The following is a 22,099-nucleotide window of genomic DNA, read 5'->3' on the forward strand; positions in this document are numbered from 1 at the left end:
TTTGAAGTCTCGCAAATTTGGCACGGAAAGGGGAGTGCAACCCAATTTGAGATTTTTTTTTTCTCTCTCTCTCTCTCTCTTTTATTTTTTTTTCCACCTTTATTTTATCCAGGAAAAGTTGACTGTGCCGCATGCACTTTTCCGGCAAAGTCATGCTTCACATTCATGCAGTTAACCTCTTAAGACCCGAGCTCTTGTTTGATATGCATTTGATTCTATTTTGGCTTATTGGACCCTGATACGCATAAAAACTAAGCATCGTCTTTTTACATGGTGTAGTTTTAGAGAAAAATGATGTCCAAATATGTGGACACTGGTTCTCAATTTCCTTAAAACACAATAAAGTCGCCTTTGTGTAATAGAATGCAAAAGTCTTTATTTCCACCCTGAACATTGCAGTTTTTGTCCTGACTGCTTTGTCTTGTATTAATAACACATACAAACATATTTTTGAACGTGTTTTGAATATCACAGTGCAAAAAAACAAAATGAAGTAACAACATTTTTCCCCCCTTTGGACAGTCACAGCTTCAGTAAGGCATCATATGCTTGTAACAAAATATAAAACAAGTAGTGGTAGGTCGTGTAAGGGTCCACATACGCGGCCCCAGGTAAGCAGAATTAACTACTACAGTAAAATAACCCAAAATGTGATGTCCACGCATGTGTACGCCAGGTCCTAAGAGAGCACTGTGGCAGTCTTATTAGTAATCAAAGTTAAATGACTCGACTTGAAAGCTGAACGTTTCTAATCACATGTAATTCCGTCTTGTGAATACTTGACCGGCACGTACATTGGCTAAAATTACCATTTTAGTCTATTATAATCCCTCAAAATGCAGCATTAACACAAAATTCCGCATTCAAGGATTGAAATTAGGTGCTCGCCGCGCCTTTTTAATGCGAATGTGGGTGAATCGTACCAAAAGCGTATTCTGTATACACTTATTCATGATGGGCATCTCGACATGGAAATGACGGTGATGGAGAGCGCAAGAAAATTTCAGCTGCAGTGGCTGAGAGAGAGGGAAGAATTTATCTCACGAGCAGAGTGAAGAATATACAGAATCATATGAAAAATAATCTCTCCGGATCATCACTTATGAACCACTAGAAGTGTGTGTTGGTGTGTGTGTCTGTAGAGACTCTGCTGAGCTTGAGGTGCTTCTGGGTATCAGCCTTTGGGCGGCGGGTGTGTCGCTCCCAGCCAATCACAGCATGCGGTTCCACATCAGCAGCACAGCACCCAATAGGAAGCCGTGGAAACCGCGGACGCCAAGCAGACAAAGCTTGTTCAACAGCGAGAGTGAATCCGCGGTTGGCTTTCCCCCGCTGGTGAGCACTGAGGGAGAGGAGGAGGATGAAGAGCGATGCGGTGTTGGCCTGTTTTCCGTTGGGCAGGTCGGCGCTTGTGGGCCAACATGTTTTTTTTGTTTTTTGTTTTTTTCATTTTGGGGCGGGCATTTCGTTCCTCGCTGCCGGCTGTTCGCACAGCCAGGGAGGAGGAGCCAGCTTTGAATGTTGTGTTTGCAAACCTCAACAAATCCCACTCATCCTGCCTTTAGGGAATTTCCCCTTGCTAACATTTGTCCAGCCAGGACAAGGATTTGAACTGGCAACCATGAAGGTATAAGCTCTCATCTGTCACCTTTCAGCTGCTGATGAGGATCCAGGCAGCACAAGAACAACAACACAAACAACAACAACCACACTGTGCTACAGAGCGTCACTGATTATCAATGTGCACACCTATGGCCCTTTTCCATTTCTTAGTGTCATATCTGCACTTTTAGTTATGCTGGTCCTTCTGCATGGAACGAGCTACAAAAGGCAAGGCCGTAACGCCCATACACATTGAGAGGTACAAGACCCCCCCCCCCACCCTAATGTTCAGGCACTCCAAAAATGTCCCCCCAAAAAATATTGCTGGAATATATTAGCAATTCAATGTTCAGGCATATCTGTTCCCCCAATGCTGAAATGGAGGTTTCGGCCGTGACAAAAGGACGTCAAACTACCAGGACTAGTCACGCTAGGAGAATTTAAAAAATACTTTAAAAAGCTATGAAACCAGTTCTCTTGGTAAATGCAACTGTGTCTGAAATTTGCATAGAATTTGAACTTTGTTGTGAATGTTAAGTTGTGTTTTTTTTTTTTTTTTTTTTTTTTTTTTTGCCTGTTGGAATGTTTTTTTTTTAATGTTGTAACTTTGTCTCTGCTGCCTTGCTTGGCCAGATCGCTCTTGTAAAAGAGGTTTTAAATCTCAATGATGCTTATCTGGTTAAATAAAGGATTTGAATTGAATTGAAATTGCACTACTTTTGGTAGCAAATACAAGAGGAGCAAGTTGAATTTTTTTTTTTTTTTTTTTTTTTTTTTTTTACATGGTTAGATTATCAACTACAGCACAACTTGCACAAGTCTTGCTTTGGTGTTTCCGCGTTGCAAACAGCTCATTTTCATTTCTCTCTGACCGGTCAGCGCTCTGCAGTGTTTTAACGTCACCTTTTAATTTCGGCTCAGCTCGCCAGGAACCTCGACTAAAGCGGGTCAAAAAATAGCAACTGGCACCGGATGCCATCCCGAACTTTTGCCCAACGGAAACCCAAAAAAAAAAAAAAAAGGCCAGAGACCAGAGCTGATAGGATGTAATGGAAAATGCCCGTTACATAGGATCTTATGAAATACTGTCTGCAAAACAAGCTTTGCATTGAAATACCACTGTGAGTTCTGAATGAGAAAATAAGAATTGTTCAGCAGAAAATCATCCGGTCTCCTGTCGCAGGCACTTTTTCCAGTTGCTTATTGTTTTTTGTTTTTTTTTTTCCCATTGCACTGGTATGGCCTCACAGTGCAGGGACACAGCTGACTCTTGACTCATGTTTCTGCCTGCAGGAGACAGCAGGTAATGTTCGCAACAACAAGCAGACGTGTCCCGCAGCAAACCTATTTTAAAGCTGACGTGCAGCAGCTTGCTCCTTTAAGAATGGGAAGTGCAGCGCTGACCCCTGATCAGCTTGTAGGCTGAGATTTACCAAGACTTAGTCGATTGTCACAGTCGTCTCACAGTGGATAATTTATCTGGTGCTACAATGAAGCTGCCGGGCTTAACTTTGGCTTGCACTGAAAGACACCGACATGTTAGTATGAGTGTGTGTGTCTGTGTGTGTGTGTGTGTGTGTGTGTTGTGAGTCCACAGACACCTACACATACACACACATGCACGCACGCACATGCACACCTCTTCACAATCAGAAATCAGCGCCTGGCTGCAGAGAGAAAAGAGAATTCATTAAACTCAGCCACCCACGCTGGGCCACAGAATAGACGGGGGGTAGAGATGAGGAGGAGGACGAGAGAGCGAGGGAGAGAGAGAGAGAGAGAGAGAGAGAGAGAGGAAGACGAGCGAAAGGGAGAGGGATGAAGTCCTCTTAGCAGGGGCCCATCAAATGAAGTGGATGGGAGGTCAGCTGAACAGAAATGGATGAGAGAGAGGGAGAGAGAGAGCAGACTAAAGGAATAACAGAAAGGTGGAGGAGAGAAGAGAGCTGCGTGTGAAAGAGGCATTAGATAGGCTCCGCTGCTACGCTGTTACTGGGTCTGACACAAAGAGAGAAGCAAAGTGAAAACTGAAGCCTCCATCACCACGATTTCTCCTTGTAAGAGACGTGTTTCACCCCGGCTTCGCTGTGTCCAACAGGCTGGCTCTGTGCTCCTGATCTACCTCGCCCAGCAGCCAATAGCTCTCTTTTAACCCCGCTCAGTGGCCAATGGGCTGTCCCGAAACCTTTGACCTTGTCTTTAAGTGCTATCGTTACTGAGCTTGTTGTGTTTGTCTGGTCACTTCGCTGGTAACATCACAACTGAGATTTAACTCTTCAAGCATGTCGGTCCCATTCGGTGGGTTCACTGCCAGCAGAGCTTCATTTCAAATTCTAGCGGAGATCCCAGCGTTTCCAAAGATGCCAAACAAGCACTGCTGAATTGCAGGAAAATTTGAATAAATGATGCACAAACAGATATCTAGATATCCTCTATTTGATGTGATGGTAATTGTGCATAATGTAATGGTGCCATAAAGCAGTGGATCTGAATATTTCATTCAGTGTATGTGTGGTGTTGCTTCAGTGAAGCAGCAGATACAGAACATGGATGAACCATTGTTGCACAACATGGAAAGAAACGTTTTTTGTGTGTGTGTGTGTAGCTTTGAAGGGACTTAAGGGAAGAAAAAAATATTGTAAAATCATAGCTAAAGTGGCTAGCTTTTGGTGTTTTACGTTGAAAATTAATGTTACGTTCCTAATCCAAAAAGAATCAGCTTCCAGATTGCCCAATTTGGAAGTGATTGGTCAAGTGATTGGCTGTGGGACTGTAGAGCGGATATCTGCTTTCACCTCACCTCAGAAACACACACACAAAAAAAAGACGGTGTAGGTGTAAGCATCCTGGAAACTGCAGGAACCACACATCTGCCTTGCTGCGTCTGACCTGACCGGTGTCATGGCCAATCGGGCGGCGCGGTCACGGTGACCTGAGGCCGATGCGTCTGCAGGACTTTTCCCTCTCTCACCCCCTGCCGCTCCGTCCTCATCCCGTCCTAATCCACACTGCGCTAATCTGGTTAACTAGAGCTGTTTCTGAAATGAACAAAAGCCTATAAGCTAATTCCCACTTAGCACTAATCAAGAGATTATTGACCTCATATCCTATTATCATAATTATCAAGTCTTGGCTAATGGCGAAATAGAAAAAGGGAGTTAATAAAATGTCAGCAGCAGTCACGAGTCAGGAGCCATGCAACAGCACTCACTCGGATAAGATGCAGAGATACACGGAGGGGAGAATTTTGAGTTCCTTCTCTCCGCCTCAGACACACACACACACACACACACACACACACACACACACACTCCACCTTAAGCCTTTTACTGTCCAGAATGTCAGCAACCATCTCCAGCACTGTGGCCTGTCACAGAGAGTGAGAGAAAGTGTGTCCGTGAAAGTGTGTGTGTGTGTATGTGTGTGTGTGCATACACAAGCATGTGTGTGTGTGTGTGTGTGTGTGTACATTGTGCGTGTATATGTGTGTGAGACGGAGCGAGGGAAGCTGAGGGACGGAGACGTGGAGGAGGGAGGGGTGTCCTTGAACGAGGACAGAGGTGTTCGGCTGGATCTAATGTGACAGAGGGAGCGACTGGAGCACACACACACACACACACACTTACACACAGATATACGCACACATGCACACCACTGTTGCATCAATAACATTCCTTTTTAGGACCAAAAAAAAAAGAAAAAAAGAAAAAAAAAACATTAGCCGGGATCAAATTCACACGAATCCACAATCCTACAATCCTTCAGAGTAAATCCGTTTGTCCCGTCCGGCCCTCCATAGGCTCGTCTTTTATATCGCCTGTATAGGAATGGCAGTGAGAGCAGGCCGAGCCCAGCCCGGCTCTGCACTGGGCCTCAGCATCATTATCATCAGCAGCGGCCCCTCTCAGATGCGCCAGCACAAGATCAAAGGAAAGCCTCTCAATCTTCTCCCCTCACTGAGGCAGCACAGAGCTGCTCTATAACTGGCATCTTGGCCCTGCGATAATCCTCCCATTGATCTACTTCACAGAGTTTAGTCTGCGCCGAGGCTTCTGGGCTGAGGGTTAAAGATGCCGAGGAATGTCTGTCAGAGTTTTCAGCTTTGGCTGGCCGCGTCTTATTAGGCTCCACGCAGGCTCGGGCGCGTCTCACAGTGTCCTACATTGATGCAACTGTTTTCAAAGTGCTTTGGTTTTAGGCTAATTTCGACTGTTTCGCGAGGCCTTCTAGCATTTGCATAGATTCCACACAGATCATCATTTAGGCTTTTGTTGAGGACAGGAAAATAGGTTATGTATTTAGCACAAGCAATTAAAAGGCATATCCGCCGCGTGCCGGGTGCTAACGTGTGGGAATGGGATGGAGGGGCAAATTTATTCACCTTATTTTGTAGTTCCTTCCTTTCCTTTGAAGTCCGTGAGGGGGAGTTTAGACTGGAAGGCAAGAGAGGGTGGAGGGTGAGGAGGATGCACACGGTTAACAATAGACCAGAGAGCCATTACCTCAGCTCTGCCACTGGGCCTCCCGCCTCTCGCCGTCTCCATCTACTGGTGGCTTCATGCTACTGCACCCTCTGTTTGTTTCCCAGAGCTCTGCTGATTGGCACTGCTGAGTCAACACGAGGAAGTCAGCCTAGACTATTGATATAATGTCTGCTGTAATCCACTTCACCCCCAAAATGGCAGTGTCCTACATCTGATATCATTTGCCACCAAACCTTTGAAGGTTCGGCTGCATCTCAGATACAATGAACCCTCTTAGTTATATGGCACATCAAGGTAGAAAGTAGAGGAGGTACAATTTTTTAGGTTGTAGGACTGACTCATTCAAGTAGGACATACTTTTAAGGTAACTTCATTTGGTCATTTGTAAAGGATGTATACAGTGGTTCCTTAGGTGGAACAGGAAATTGCACTATCAACGAAGAAGTAGAAGACTGAAATTTCTCCAAAACCTCCTCCTTTAGTGGAAGTTTTTTTTTTTTCCCTAGATGCAAATTTAGAAAAATAACTGTCAGTGCATTTATGTGGAAACAAACACATTCATTCATTTCACTCCAGTCAGCTGTTTCTGGAAACCCACATATTGGAAGACTGTTCACTTTGGTTCTCAAGCAAAGGGGGGAAGTCTAGATGATGTAAATTGTTTTCAGCTAATCACAGCAAATTTTTGACACCAGTGGGATTCCTCATTTCAACAGTTGTCATCAGCACATGGCAACCTTGTCACGGTAAAAACAAAAAAAACAGTGCTGTCACCTCAAAAAAGTTATTTTTTCTTTCCTTTTTTTTTTTTACCAGTACACATTCACTGTAGCTTTCCCAAAAATGAATTGTGTAATCACAAATGTCTTAATGATGATTAGAAAGTCAGATAGTTTAATGCACAAAATTAGTTTGTTCCCGTCCATTGACTTCCATTCAAATGGAGTAGCGCTCGGTCTGGAGGAAAGGGGCGTGGCTTCGGTTGCCACGCCTCTTTAGACCAAAGTGAACAGGCTTCATTTCTAGAATGGCTTTAAGACCTGCACCACTAACATTTGGCTCCCTACAGTAGCTGCAAGGTAGGTAACAGGTTAATGTGGTATACATGTGTAGAGGCTTTATCACCATGGAGGCTGGTGGTGCAGCACCGCGTGGTGCTTCTTTGTGACTTTCATGTCACCTTTTGGACAAAATAAGCTCCTAGTAAGGAAGGTTTCTGACAAGGTCCTGAGGTGATAGGACATGCAAATGACTGTCCTTGTTTAAAACATTTCTAGGGACAAATGGAGCAGTGATTGATGACTGTTTGGTGATAAATTATTAGATATAGGTCCCAAAATATATGGTATGATTATTTTAGCCATGGCTCCCAAAGCATTTATTAAAATCTTCACTTTCCATTATTATGCCAAAAACAACAACATACATTTGGACTCTGCAAGTGCCACAAGTCACCATAACCAGCAAACACTGATAGCCGTGAGAATTAAGGAGAGCGATTCACAAACTGGGCAGCAACGATGTCCAGGTTGCGGCGAGAGGGACTACAGCAGGAATGTGGCTTGGTCAATGTTTATTATTATGAATTATGTATCTGTGAAGCAGTGAGTGTATCCGTGGTAAAGGAGACTCATTGTGTGTCTTATTTTATTTCTTAAAAAGCACAAACAGGCAAAGGCCCAGTCACTCACTCACACACACACACACACACACACACACACACATACACACACACACACACGCCCACTCACACGCCTCTGTAGCGGCATCTTCATCACTCGCTGCTTTCAAGCATGGTGAAATGCATTGATAAGCAAGTGCACGTGTGCATGCAAGAACACACACATACGCACACACACTGCAGTGTGAAATTGGGTCAGCAGTGGAGAGTGGGCTTTAATGCTGAGCACATACGCTCTCTAAAACTGATCTGCATATTCATGTGGGTGGCTATCAAAATGACACACACACACACACACACACACACACAAGTAGACACGCACAGACACATGCACACACATATACACACACATAGGCTATAAGTACATGCATGCACTCATTCGCCTAAACTTATCCATCCCACTCACATGCCCACATGCACACACACACATGTAAATACACACACACATGCACAGCCAACAAAGCAAAAAAAAAAAAAAAAAAAAAAAAAAACTCAATCTCACGGATATTGTAACTGCCAGAGAGCTACAGGGGGCATTTATGTTCAACTTATTCTAATTCTGTGGCTAAAAAACGAGTTGCTTCCTCTCCCAGTTACCATGCCAATCATTTCTCTCCTTTTTCCCCTCCACCTTCTCCTCTACTTTCCCTCCATTTCCCTCTTTCTCCCACCGGCGACAAAGTAAAACCCAGCTGATGCCGGCTGCCCAACAGGACAGCTCCCATTACTCGCTACATTCACATAATCTGCAGGTTAGTGGTAACATTGTGAGAAGTCTCAGAAGTGCAGCACACTTTTCTAAAATATTATTCACCAGAAACTCACCGTTGCCCAGCATCAGTGTTGAAGAGAGCTGGAGAGAGGTGGAGAGAGTGATGGAGAGGTGGAGGGGTGGAAAAAGGGAAATGGGGAGCGAGAGAGAGAGAGAAAGAGAGAGAGAGAGAGAGAATGAGAGGTCTCTCCCCAAGGATATACTTGTCAAAAGCCCCTACTTTGCGTTTCTGACTTTTTCTGCGATGAACAACAGTTTTCTCTGACAAAGCATTTTCCTGCTTATTTGCAGACGGAGGGGAGGAGACGGGGCTCAAGTTGGGAACGTGAGAAACTGAAAGGAGGTAACAAAGGATTCAGAGCCAGTAAGCAGATAGCTGTGAAGGCCGCTAGGGGCCGGTGGGGAGATGGAGGGTGGAGGGGGTGGGGGTGGTTCAGAGCGGGTGGTGGTGTCTTTTGAAGAGAGAGAGAGAGAGAGAGAGAGAGAGAGAGAGAGAGAGAGAGAGAGAGAGAGAGACGGTATGGGGAAAGAGAAAGGAGGAGACGGGGAGAATGAGAGAGAAGCAAATGAGAGACAGAGCGGGAGCAAGCGAGAGAGAGAGCAAGATAGAGAGATAGAGTGAGAAAGAGAGAGAGAGAGAGAGACTGTGTGTGTGTGTGTGTGTGTGTGTGTGTGTGTGTGTGTGTGTGTGTGTGTGTGTGTGTGTGCGTGCGTGTGTCTCCTGTGTATGTGTTTGGGGACCCACATAGCGAGTCCTGGGCATGTGATTTATTTCAGAATACTAATGTCTCTTTGATCTCCTCTGCTTAAAAAAAACACCCTGCTGGGAGTGCGGGCACACACACATTCACACACACACACACACACACACACACACACACACACACACACACACTGTTGCACTCTTTCACACACACACAAATGCATGCATATATACACTCATGCACACGTGCATATGTGCATGCATACAAAAACACACACATGCACACCAACTCACACACACATAAATATTGTTGTGTCCCTGTCAATTGACTGCCGAACAAGGCTCATTTATGCGTGCACACACACCTACACACACACACACACACACACACACAAACACAGTATCTCACATAATCTCACGCATATGCACATGCACGCAACCACACACATACACACACACACACACACACACACACACACACACACACACACACACTCCAGGGCGTCTAATCTACTTTAACTATCATCAAATCCGTAGAGATCCAATTACAAAGATAGAGGGATATTTGTTTTTCTGTGTGCATCCTAAAAGACTAATTAAAATTTCATGTAAAGATGAAATTATTTGATACAACAAAAATGTCTTTTCATTTTCATAATTGCTCTTGGTTGTATAATATGTTTTAATTTGGGTCTTGTGACTAGTTCAGCCTATTTCTGGAGCCGCATTTCTAGTCTCGTTATCCCGCTCAAGGGTTAAGTCAGTCACAAAAACTGGAACGCATGCATGGCCACACACGCGGCTCGCATTTCATTCATTTATTTTCCTTTACCTGCTTATTGCTATTCAGGGTCACGGGGAGGGGGCTGGAGCCAATCCCAGCGCTGGGCAGCAGGCAGGGCGACATGTTAGATAGGATGCCAGTCCATCACAGAGCTAACGCAGATAGACAGGCAATCAGTCACATCCGCACCTATGACCAGCTAATACCCCTTTTCCACCAACAAGGAAACAGTTTTGTTCTGGCTCATGAACCAAATTTCCAACTGTTCTTTGCATTTCCGCCAGTATAGATTGGTTCCCGAATGGAAAAGTATGTTCTCGGTTAGAACCAGAAAATATTCAAATGGGAAGGTGTGTATTATTCTGCAAGGAAAGGAAAGATGGAGACGATTACCATAGAAACCGTTGCAGCCTGGTTGAAAATAGTGGTTAGCCCTCCTGTTATGTTCACATTTTTGAACATCCTTTATGTTTGGAGTCAGTTTGACCCCTGCAGTTTAAACTTCCACAAAATTATCATAGCTAAAATTGTTATCAAAGTTTATGTGTCAAGTACTTTATGTTTTTTTTGTTGACTACCTAAATAGCCCTTTAAATAAAACATAACTCCCCTCCACCTCCACTTATACATCCAGTATTACGCGACTATGGAAAAATATTCAAATCACCATAAAATCTCACTGATTGATCTAAAATTGGAAAGAAATATTATTTTTGGGTGTTTTAATGGCTTTATATTATTTCTAAGTACAGATTTTTGTTATTTATAACCAATGCATTACAAAGTGTGTACAGGACATTGAAAACATATCATCATGTCAATTTCATGTTTACCCAGTGGAACCCATTACATTAGGAACACTCATTAAATATGAAGCAAAAAAAAAAAAAAAAAGATGTTATTAATGATTTATTTAAAGACGTTAAACATTGGCTGGGGTCAAATTGACCCCAAACATAATAGGAGGGTTAAACATGTTTTCCCTCACACTTGCGTACACGTCTGCAAATAAAAACATATTTAAAAAAAGACTAATAATTGTGAATGTGAATCCTTTCAGGCTCAGATTCTGGAGGTTAATTATTCCAGCGGGTATGAGGGGTGCAAGAGTCAGATGACAGGAGGCCGGCGGGGTCACCACAGTACCAGAGTATTTCCGTTCTGTTGTGCACGCCCACCACCAATGATGCAACGCTTCCACTCCAAAAACTGGTCCAAATCCGGGCCAGTTCCTCAGTTTGCACCTTGGTTGGGATCCATGACAACGCAAACCACCGAGCCACCTCGCTGCACTGCTCCCATTATGAAAAACAAAAGCAAAACACATTTTAGTAAATCTATATAGGATTTTTGTATTATACAAATAGCACGGTGAAATTTCATATAAATTTCAGTTACAGTGACGGTTTGGAAGAAAACTTTATTGAGTTCAGTTACATCGTTGTAAACTCACAGACACACTATATGTACCTCATGGTTGTGTTATAGGAATATTAATATTATAAGCTCAGATGGGACCCAAACGCAGGACACACACGACGTGGTGTTGGTAACATGAACAAGGTTTATTGCAACACAGTTCTGGGTTAGGAACGGTAGTGGAGGGGTGATCAGGGGGGAGGGAGGAATGGAGGTCATGTGCAAAGGTGGTCATCAGCAAAGAGTCAGAGAACAACATGAGGAGCTCAGGAACACAGCCGGACTGAAGGCGTGACGGCGGCTGGAGATGAAACAGGAGGAGCCGCTGGTAGATACACTGGACTGGGTTGATGAGATGATGGATGGCAGGTGCACAGGTTGAGCAGCAATCAGGGTGTAATTAGAGAGCCACGCCCATCACGTGCACACACACACACACACACACACACACACACACACACAGACAGACAGAGAGAAAAAGTCAAGGGAGCAAGAAACACGGGGAGGAGGGGACAGGAAACACCAGGAGAACTGCTGGGATACAGTCATAGCCGTAACAATTACAGGAATACCACAGGGATTTTTTGACAGGATCTCTCTCTCTCTCTCTCTCTCTCTCTCTCTCTCTCTCTCTCTCTCTCTCTCGTTACACATTCATGCGCAGAGAGAAAGACTTGATGATGTTACATGACACATCTTACAGTGAAACAGAGAAGAAGCTAAACACACTAAGAAGTCAAGGCACATTAAAGATTCACTAGCTGCCAGACACACACACACACACACACACACACACACACACACACACACATAGGGGAAACAATAACAGTATCTACAGTCCTGGCTGCCCTGACAGGTACAATCAAAAATAAAAATACAGTCAGCCCATCTTCTGACGCAATACCCATTGGTTTTCTGCCACCCCCAAACATTCACCAATGAGGTGACATCATTTCTTAACAAAAAATAAATAAATAAATATACTTAGTTATTCTTTATCGTCTCTAGGGTAGTGTATTAGTATATGGTCGTCATGTACAGGTAAGAGGGCAGCAGGTATTACTGGATCAATCAATCAGAGGTGGAATTTAATTTTTTTAATCAATTTCCTTTTTTCTTTTTTTTTTTTTTAAATGAAAAGCGTTTCAGCATTTTTCCATTAAAAGCAACGTCGTGCACTTTCTTTATGCTAGAAATTGAATTTGTCCTGCAGAGTCGTCGTTTCATCACTCCCGGGCGGCTGCAGCCGTTTTCTAACGTGTGTCGTGGTTAATTTCTCTCAGCTGGAGTCGCACCTGAGAGACAAGCCAGTAGAGCAGCCCGAAGAGAGCTGTGGTGTCAGTGTGTCTTCTGTGGTGTCGTCCTGAACTCATTACACACACACACACACACACACACACACACACACACACAAATACAAAAAAAAAAAAAAAAAAGACAACCTCCAGTTTGACAGTTTATTAAATCTGCAGATCGGATGAAGACAAGAATAGAGTTCTGTAGCGCTGACTGCTAATGCTGTTGGTCAGGAGCTGCACACGAGGCTGCATCCAATGTGAACTGTGCTATGGAAGCTTTAGGAAAACTGTGAATTATGAGCATTGAGAACAAACTAAATCTTCAAGGTTAGCCGGGCGGCGTTATCAGGGAAACAAAGGCCCGTAGGTTCTTCCTATCTGTGCGCTCTCAGACACAGTGAACAAGATGTACTGTGTTGTTTGTTGCTATGAAACAGTAATAGGTACACGACTACACTGCTGCTGATACATATAGAGAAGGCTTTTAATCTAAATCAAGGCACTTTAGGTGTCAGATGCAAATGTGCCAATGATTAAAGCATATCTGTATTAGACATGCACATTATTATAATTATGTAATTATTACTCTTTTTATTATTTGACTTTAAACTGTGATGTTCAGGGCATTTCTGGACATATCTTGTGATAAAGTACTGTGATTGATTTTTTTCAACCTCATCCTGCTTCTACTTCCATTAATGATTTCCTACATTTCCCAAAATGCCTCTCAACCTACACCAGAGAACAGGCCTGAACTTGGTGTGTTCAGCTGCTCCTTTACTTGTAGGTGGACAGAGGCATCGCAATCATGACAGCAAAAGTAAGACAATGAGTTTTTTGGGGGTTTTTTTTAACCCAAGCAGAAGTGTAATGACTTTTTTTCCAGTTTTTCCAGTGTTGCCATCACCACACGGGGTGGGGGTGAAATCCCACACAGACCCCAAACAGGTTGAGCCTGAATTTTTCATTTCTGGAACGCAGGTCTTTCTGTGTGGTTACTGCTTGCAAAACCAAAGCCGCTATTTCTTTCACCTTCCCAAGATTATTAATGCATTTATCTGTTTATTTACTGAATGTGTAACCTGCAGGTTGAATGTTGAAATGGGCAAGGGGGCACTTTTTGCAATAAACTCAACCATTTGGCATTCTTTGCCAGCACGCAACCTAATTTTGTTCAATAATATGTTAGAATTGTGTGTAATATGGTTGATTTGATTTTTTTTTAAGTAGTCTGAACTACTTAAGTAGCTTAAGCTGACCAGATATTTCTCCTGAATGTAGCTGCTTATTCAGCTTATTCTAGTGTGAAGTATCCGAACCCTATTTTGGATAATTGAAACATGCATAAAAACATACCAAGCTTTTTTTTGTGTGTGCGTGTGTGTGTGTGTGTGTGTGTGTGTGTGTTTAGATTGGCCTGGCATTAAAATAAAACACTCTGGGATATTAGCAGCTTCAAAGAAACCGTATATGAGTTCATATACGAACTAACCAATGAATAATAGACTAGATTTGCCGGAGAACAACACTGTAAATAACAGAATTAGATCAGTAGGTTACTGGACTGTGGTGTGCAGGTTGCAGTGGGAGGAGAAGAAAAGGAAATGGCCAGTCACTCCATGTAATCGGGGTTAGAGTGCAAAGTTTTCAAAGTAGCTTCTCCCACAATGTGAAAAGTTTTCCTCTATATGTTACAATTGGCCTTATAGTTTGATTGTCTCTTGCATTATCCAATGTATTACATAGTTCAGGACAGCTTGGCTGCTAAGCAGAGGATAGACACAGCAGGAGCCAGATGTACTCTCTCTATCTTGTTAGTTAGGTCTGTTGCATTAGATACATGCCCAGTCAACATTCACACACACAGCATCACACATTCCAGAAACAAGGCATGGACAGTGGTTGGCCTGTCCATGTCCGGGTAACTGGCCAATTATTCTCAGTTGCGTTTAAGTCCAACCTATGTACGGGGCAGGCCCAGCCAAAGAACGTAAATGTGTATCATTTCCTGATATCGGGGCTCTTTCTGACTGAGATCCTGCGGGAGCTCTGTCACACTGAGACCAGCGCTGCCTTGCTTTATATGTGACCAAATAAATATTATATCTGAGAGCTGAAGATTGACTCTGGTCTGTACTTGGGCATTTAACAAAAGAATCGGGTGCTAACATATACCTTTTCACGTGCCAGGAATCCCTACTTTTCCTACAGCAGTCCCTGTCCTAAGCCCGAGTCAGGCCACCTGCACCAAACTGGGCACAGGGTGGAGCCATTAATCAGTTGGTGTCTTGCTAAATAAAGCAATAATAAAAATAAATGAAATGAGTTTCCTTTAACCAGGTTTATGTCTGTGCATTGTATCTTAACATTGGTGATGTCTGCTAATTGTCATTTTCTTTTTTTCCTACTAGTCTCAATGTGATTTCATTTCCTGGTAAATGTGAGCGAGTCCAACATCTTTGTTATCCTTTAAACCTCTTATGATCTTTGGGGTCAGTTTGACTTCATTCAAACTGAATACATGATTAACACCATTTTTTGCTTCATATTTCGAGACTTTTTAACGGGGACAAGTGGGTAAACCTAAAATTAACATGACGATATGTTTTTAATGTCCTTCATACCCATCAGTGTTTATTTGGGGTCAGTTTGAGGTTGTTTTAGCAGTGTGAAACATAAAATAAATATCAACAATTCACAAATATTTGCTGTAGTTGCTTTGGATGACATTGAGGAACTGAAACATGGACTTTATAATTGTCAAAAAAAAACCTTTTCTCTGCTTAGGGTTGGAGTTAGGGTTTGGGTTAGAGCGGAAAAACACGAGATCTTTGACGTATAAGACCCAAACTGCTTTTAAAATGTTAGTAAATTTTCAGGTAACAGGAGGGTTGACGGCATAAAATAAATTAACGCAAGCCATTCTGACACCTGAGGCTCTCCTCCTGTCTCCACAGCAGCAGCAGCAGTAGCGGCGTTTCCAGTGAGGATGGCGCCGCGTTGTGGCCATTGCTGCACATTACAGGGTTATAAGGGAAGAAGTCTTTAGATGTGCCTACGTCCCTTCCTGGGTGGAGCTCCATTCAAGCCGGAGCGGACATTTAGGGGAGTCTCGCTTGGACCTGGACCGTCTGGCTGGTCGCTGTGCAGTCGGGATGGCCAGCGGGGATTTTTTGGCCTGCATGAATTCACCGGAGCATAAAAACTGGCTGAAAGCAGTTTATTGTCTCCGTCAAATCATGAGGGAACCCCTCGCATTGTACACCAATGACCAGATGAAATCCTTCCACCGGGATCTGCGCCAGCAAAACGTTTTTCTACAAACAGCGTGTAACACTCCTCCCAGGCTGAGAAGAGACGAGGTGAATTTACCTAGCGGCTCATGAGATATTATGTATTAAATGTGATTTTAACAGAGAACTCGGCCTCGTAAGCGTTTCCCGTGTCTGTTTCTATGACACTGTTTTGAGACTAAACAGTGACATTTGGCTTTTAACTTGAACTTGAACTTGTATCTGGTAGTGGGTGGATTGTATTTATTTATTTATTTTTTTTAATCGGAATATTCATTTGAGTGTGATTTTTCCATGGAAACTTTATTATATGTATGATATTTCTATAGTGGTGTAAAGTATATTTTAACACTTTATGAGGTTGTAAAACTATTTATAAGTAGTATAAAGTAGACTGTGTGTGTGTGTGTGTGTGTGTGTGTGTGTGTGTGTGTGTGTGTGTGTGTGTGTGTGCGTGTGCGCGCACAGCTGTCTCAGCCATGTGAATCCTGCTCGAGGTGGATGGACGTGATCATGCAGCACCACAGGCAGCCCACTGTCACAGTGAACTGGGACAACTGCAACCCCTCCCACTGGAGACACGATTACTGGGAGGTGGCCAAGGTGATGTGCATCGCTCACACACTCCCCCAGTTTAAGAGCAAACCACACAGGGCAGGAAATCATCAATGTCGGCTCTGCTCTCTGTGGGCTGAAATTTTCAAGCATCTTGCACCTTTGGCCACACTTTAATCAGTAATGTGAAAGCAGGGGTTTGTCCCTAACCCTAACCCAAGACCAGAGCAATACGAGTCTCATCCAAGACCATGATATATCAGCATAGAAAGAAAGCCTTATTTTGACATGTTTAGTAAAACACAAACGGATGTACAAGCTCAGTGACAGAAGACAATCCCTCCATGTGAGACATAGTCTGGTTCGCTGAGCTTGGGAAAGGGCTCAGTTCAGTGCCCTAAATACCACATCAGCCACTGATGGGGAGATTATCCTGTATGTAGCCTAATAATGCCTATGATTATAACAATATATGCTGTTAATAAACAAAGGCATTAGTCTGTAGTGCACTGTACATATACACGTGTAATGTAAAGCCGGCTAGCCTGCAGCAGAAAATATTTTGATTGTGGAGAATCAGTAATGATTGATGTATGTATGGTGCCTTTATAAGTTACAGCAAATTGAATTCCTTTTGGCAACAATGGAACAGTCAAAGAACTAATTTCCCAGAAAGGACTCTTAACCAGATGTGGGTCTTAAAGGCAGAATGAGTAGGATTGGTCAGGTGTGGTTTACAAACATTCAAACATTTACAACATTCAAAGTTGGCCCCTCCTCTGCCAGTGGTGAGTTTTCATTTCCGAGGGTGGAGATGGGATGGATTGGCCGCCCAAAGTGTAAAACATTCCATAGCTGTCCTAGGAAAAAAAAAAAAGTTGTCCAACAGAGAAACAGGCCAACACTGCATCTCTAACCCATGAACAGAGAAATAGAGAAAATCCAGTCAGATGGCAGGGTCTCTGCTGATACACACACGAACACACACGTCTAGTGGCTCATTACTGCCCTTAAATTTAAGAAACAGTAGCACTAATAATATCCCACTGGCATGATAAAACTGTAGTCTTATCCATGGTCATATTCTTTAATTATTCCAACATCTGACAATGATGCATATATGTTCAAATTAAATCCGTATTAGAAAAAACTGGAATTATCTCATCACACTGGCAAATTTTCCTTTTAATATTTAATAAAAATGATTTGTTTCAATAAAAGTAACACATTCAAGCAGTCTGAAGCAAATCCCAGTGTGTTTTTCTCTCCCTAGGCGTATATGCCGCGGGGCCTCAAGAAAGTGGGGAGGGCACACGAGTGCGACACCCCTGCTCTGCTCAACCTGATCAACTTCTGTGATCACTTCAAGTTAGACACCACAGTGGTCAGACAGGTAACTCACACACTTACACACACACACAGCATGGCATCTCGTCTCATGTTTGCACAGTTTATTGAAGTCATTTTTGTCCCCAGCGATGACTTCAGTTAGAGGAGACTGTGGTCCCGTCCTCCATCCTCAGTATGAGTCTATATTCTCACATTCTCTGTTATCATATCCTTATTGAGATATGAACAGGTGTGATATTAATATCTCAGAAGGCAATGATATGGACAATATCAAATTTAGGCTTAGGATTGGCCTAAGACAGTGATTGGTCTGTTCTGACCAAAAAATCTTTTGTGGACTAACTGTATGATGTACGTCCATTTGGCATTATTATGCTGGTTTTGGAATGTTTCATTTTCATTGTTGCAACACTTAAAATTTCAAATAAGTGTGAACCCATAGTCATATCACAACTGAGGTATTTGGCATAAATACTGAGATATGAAATTTTGTTCATTGTGCAGCGCTAATGTGTAATGTACATCAGTTCCACGTTTTTTTTCTCTAAGAAGACTAAGAAGTTCCCCTATTGATAGTGTGTGTGCACGTGTGTGTGTGTGTGTTTGTGGCTGAAGGTGATCCAGTACAGAAATGAGCTGGTGCATGCGATATTTAAGGTGAATGATGAGTGGCTGCATGGCTTCCGCACCAGTCTGAGCAACCTCATAAGGCAGTTCCACAGCGAACCATGGATGGAAAAGGTCCAGCAACAAATACAAGAGGTGAGCGTGCACGTGTGTTAGTGCGTTCATGCGTGTGTATCTGCATGTGTGCAACTGTCACCTTGTAATTACAGCAATTTGGGCTTGAAGTCACATTTGATGCTGAGTCTAGGAAATGGTTGAAGCTGATGGCGTTTAGTTGATCACCGTGCATGTTGTGTTTGTGTTGTGTTCAGACGCTGGCGTTGGATTTGTCGATATCTATTGTCTTCCAAGGCCACGCTGCTGATGGCCTTGTTGCTGATAACATGAATTATGCCATCGCTCAAGGACCCGCACGTGACGACGCTGACAGCCGACGGAGCGAACTAGCTTTCTCAATCCGCCAAATGCAAGTCCAGTCGCTTCGAGAGACGGTGCATGAGCTGCTGTATGGTGAAGACACACAGGTGTGAAGAACACACACACACACACATGCACACATGAGACAAGTCTTTGTCTCTATCAAATTAACACAAGTTTCACTGGCATGACTGTTAAAGGAATGCGCCACCGTTTTGGGCAAAATGCCCTTTAATCAACCTACCCAGACCAAAACAAAATGTTGGAATCATTTTCACATCTGCACGTTTCTTTAATTCGGTCGATGTTAATGATGAATAGCTAAATCCAGGTTTTCTTGATGTGATCTGTTTTGTTAGATAATTTTACATGTCCATGTTACAGTGCACATTTTCACCAATTTGTTTAAATCTTTCTCTCTCTCTCTCTCTCTCTCCCAGGACTCTGAGGAGTTGGCGATGCTCAGCAGCTTCCTGCAGGCCAACAGAAACCTGGAACAGCTTTTCTCTGCAGAGCTTCAGACCATCAGGTCACTGAGGGAGGAGAGGAAATGAGATGAGAAAGGAGGAACATCTCTCTAAACCGTTGAATGCCATAGGTCAACCCGTTAATAACCACGGAGAGACACAAAGAAAAAAAATACAAAGGAGCGGGACCAAAACTCTACTTGTCTTTCCTTTTAAGCCTTTTGGAGGCTGTTTGTTCTATATTTATATATGAAGCAGCTTAGGTACTTTCACTGCTTAAAGGCCCCATGCTGTACACTTTTACAGGGTTTTATTTTAACCGTTGATATCCCCAGCAAGATGTATTTGTGGTTTTGAGTACCTTTGGTCTGCTAAACATAGTTTCACAGCTCCTCTCTCTTGCTTTTCTCCCGGAGCTCTGGCGGCACGGTTCGTTTAGCCAATCAGAAGAGAGAATCAGCACCTCTCCACTGATTGGCTGACTGTTTTCTGAGTGAAACATTGTTGGGCCATTCACAAGCAAGTAACTGAAACCCAGTTGTTGAATTGTTCTTATTTTACTCCCTGCAAATGTTTACAGTGATTATTCTGATCACTGACCCCTCCCTGTATTCTTGGGACGCACTTTGAAACAAATCAGGTCTATCTGCAGGTTGACAGGAGGGCAGGGTTAAATAACTGTGGGCTGCTGTTAAAAATTTCAAACAATAAAACCTTGACAAATCTTTAAACATCCTCTCTCATCCACCGATCCCTTCAAATAAAACTGTTTCTCTCCCAAACTGAAATCCCTTTGTTTTGCACTTGTGAATGATCCTTCCCTGCCCTATGTCCCGTCCAAACATCGTGTTTCAACAAGAAATACATCAAATCAAGAAAGTGAGAGTCTATTTCATAGGGTCTTTAATGCTTCAGATGATTTTGGTTATGCTGAGTGGAGTATGGAGGGCTGGCTGGCCCAGAAGGAGCTTGTCTCTCTGTGGTTCTTCTAAAGGTTTCTCCCATTTTCCCCCTCTCCTTCTGGCCTTAGAGGTTCTCAGGAGTTTTTTTAACATGTGTATTTGTTTCCTATGAACTGGGGGCCTGTAAAGCCTTGTGAATTTTGTAACTGATTAAAGATTCTAAGTTCGCTGAAACTTTAATAAAATTTGAAATGTGAAATTTGAATCACTGTTTGCCTTTCTTGAATAATAAAGGGTCCAGCCACCATTTACTGCAACTGTTTGTACTGCATCTCTTGCACCCTCTCATACAATGTGACACACAGTCAAATATTGCAGAATTTGAAGTGAAGTGACTGTGGACAGAATGTATGGATGTACTTTTTTTGACACTGGATACAATGGGCACAGATGAGGAGTCTAATGACCTGAGTGTATCAGTCGGCCAAGACCTGGCCAGGCGGTGAAAGATAGCCAAGGATTACCACATACTTGGCTTTTGGTAACATAACACACAGTGCTGCTTTAAAGTTTGTGAACCCTCCAGACACGGTCATTGTGAAAAAAAAAAAAAAGTATAGTTTTATTAAATGTACATCCAAACCCCAATTTGTAAAGCAGACTTATCAAATAATGGACACAGAATTTTTTTCCCCATTTATTCAAGAAAAGTGGTGTATGTGGATAAATACTGCCCACTTCAGGTCTAGCCACAACATTTCTATTGGATTGAGGCCCAACCTTTGACTAAGCCAATCCAGAGTACGAATCCTCTTTCTTTTAAGCCATTCCTTGGTAGTTTTGCGGGAATGCTTTGGGTTGTCATTTTGTTGGGTAACCCATTTCCGGACCAGCTTCAGCTCGCATTTCCACCACCACGCTTCACTGTTGGGAGGAGGTATGCAGTATTGGCTTCTCTCCAAACACTGTGGTTTTGATTGTGACCAAACTCAGCTTTGTTGTTTGCAGCTTTGTTCTTTCTCGAGCGAGTCTGATGAGTGGGTTGGCCTATACCGGATTTATTATTTTTCTGGTCCTTGTGGCTGACAGTTTTGATGGGCATCCACTTCTAGGCAGAGTTGTAGTCGTGTTGAATGTTTTCCATTTGTAAATGATTACAGTGGATGAATGGCACTGGAAGCTTTTGGAGATGGTCTCATAACTCTCCCCAGGCTGTTGGGCTGTCACTACCTTCTTCCTGGTGTCCTCAGATGTCTCCTTTCCTCTCGATGTTGTTGATCTGTGTGGGTGCACCTTGACTTAGTCAGTGCTGCCCAACCCCATTCCTAAGGATGTCTCATTTGATTTGTCTACTTAACTGAATAATTAAGAACCCAAATGTGTTTCACCTGAATCTATTACCTGCTTGACTTCACAATGCAGCTACGGGTTCACTTACTTTTGCACATACATCAATTCCATGTTGCATGTACTTTTTTTGGCTACTCACTGTTCCGTCTAGACAAGTACATGCAACTGATAAACATAAACCTGACATGATTATTTGCATTGGTTTTGTGCACGCCTTCTCTGCCTGTGTTCTCTTTTGAGTAGGTGCAAAAAGTGTGGCAGGACCACTCATGCTCCCCAGGGGAATGAACTCATAACTTTTACCAAATTTGATATTTCAAAATCTATTGGCAATATATTCATGAAAATCTGTGAGCAGATTCATGACACCCAGCACATGCACCCTGTTGATATTA

The 22,099-nt window shown here is 43.0% G+C and overlaps 1 protein-coding gene across 1 annotated transcript; it reads left to right on the plus strand.

Annotated features, from left to right (window-relative positions):
- The first annotated feature begins 15,827 nt into the window (after window positions 1–15,827).
- LOC115375239 (uncharacterized protein CXorf38-like) lies at window positions 15,828–20,613 on the plus strand. Its single transcript, XM_030074638.1, has 6 exons — window positions 15,828–16,105; window positions 16,505–16,639; window positions 17,865–17,984; window positions 18,557–18,703; window positions 18,880–19,092; window positions 19,426–20,613. Exons 1-6 carry the CDS (start codon window positions 15,899–15,901, stop codon window positions 19,537–19,539), a joined length of 936 nt encoding a protein of 311 aa, XP_029930498.1. The 5' UTR covers window positions 15,828–15,898; the 3' UTR covers window positions 19,540–20,613.
- The last annotated feature ends 1,486 nt before the right edge of the window (window positions 20,614–22,099 follow it).

This window comes from Myripristis murdjan, chromosome 17 (assembly GCF_902150065.1).
Source record: "Myripristis murdjan chromosome 17, fMyrMur1.1, whole genome shotgun sequence".
In the NCBI taxonomy this organism is placed as follows: domain Eukaryota; kingdom Metazoa; phylum Chordata; class Actinopteri; order Holocentriformes; family Holocentridae; genus Myripristis; species Myripristis murdjan.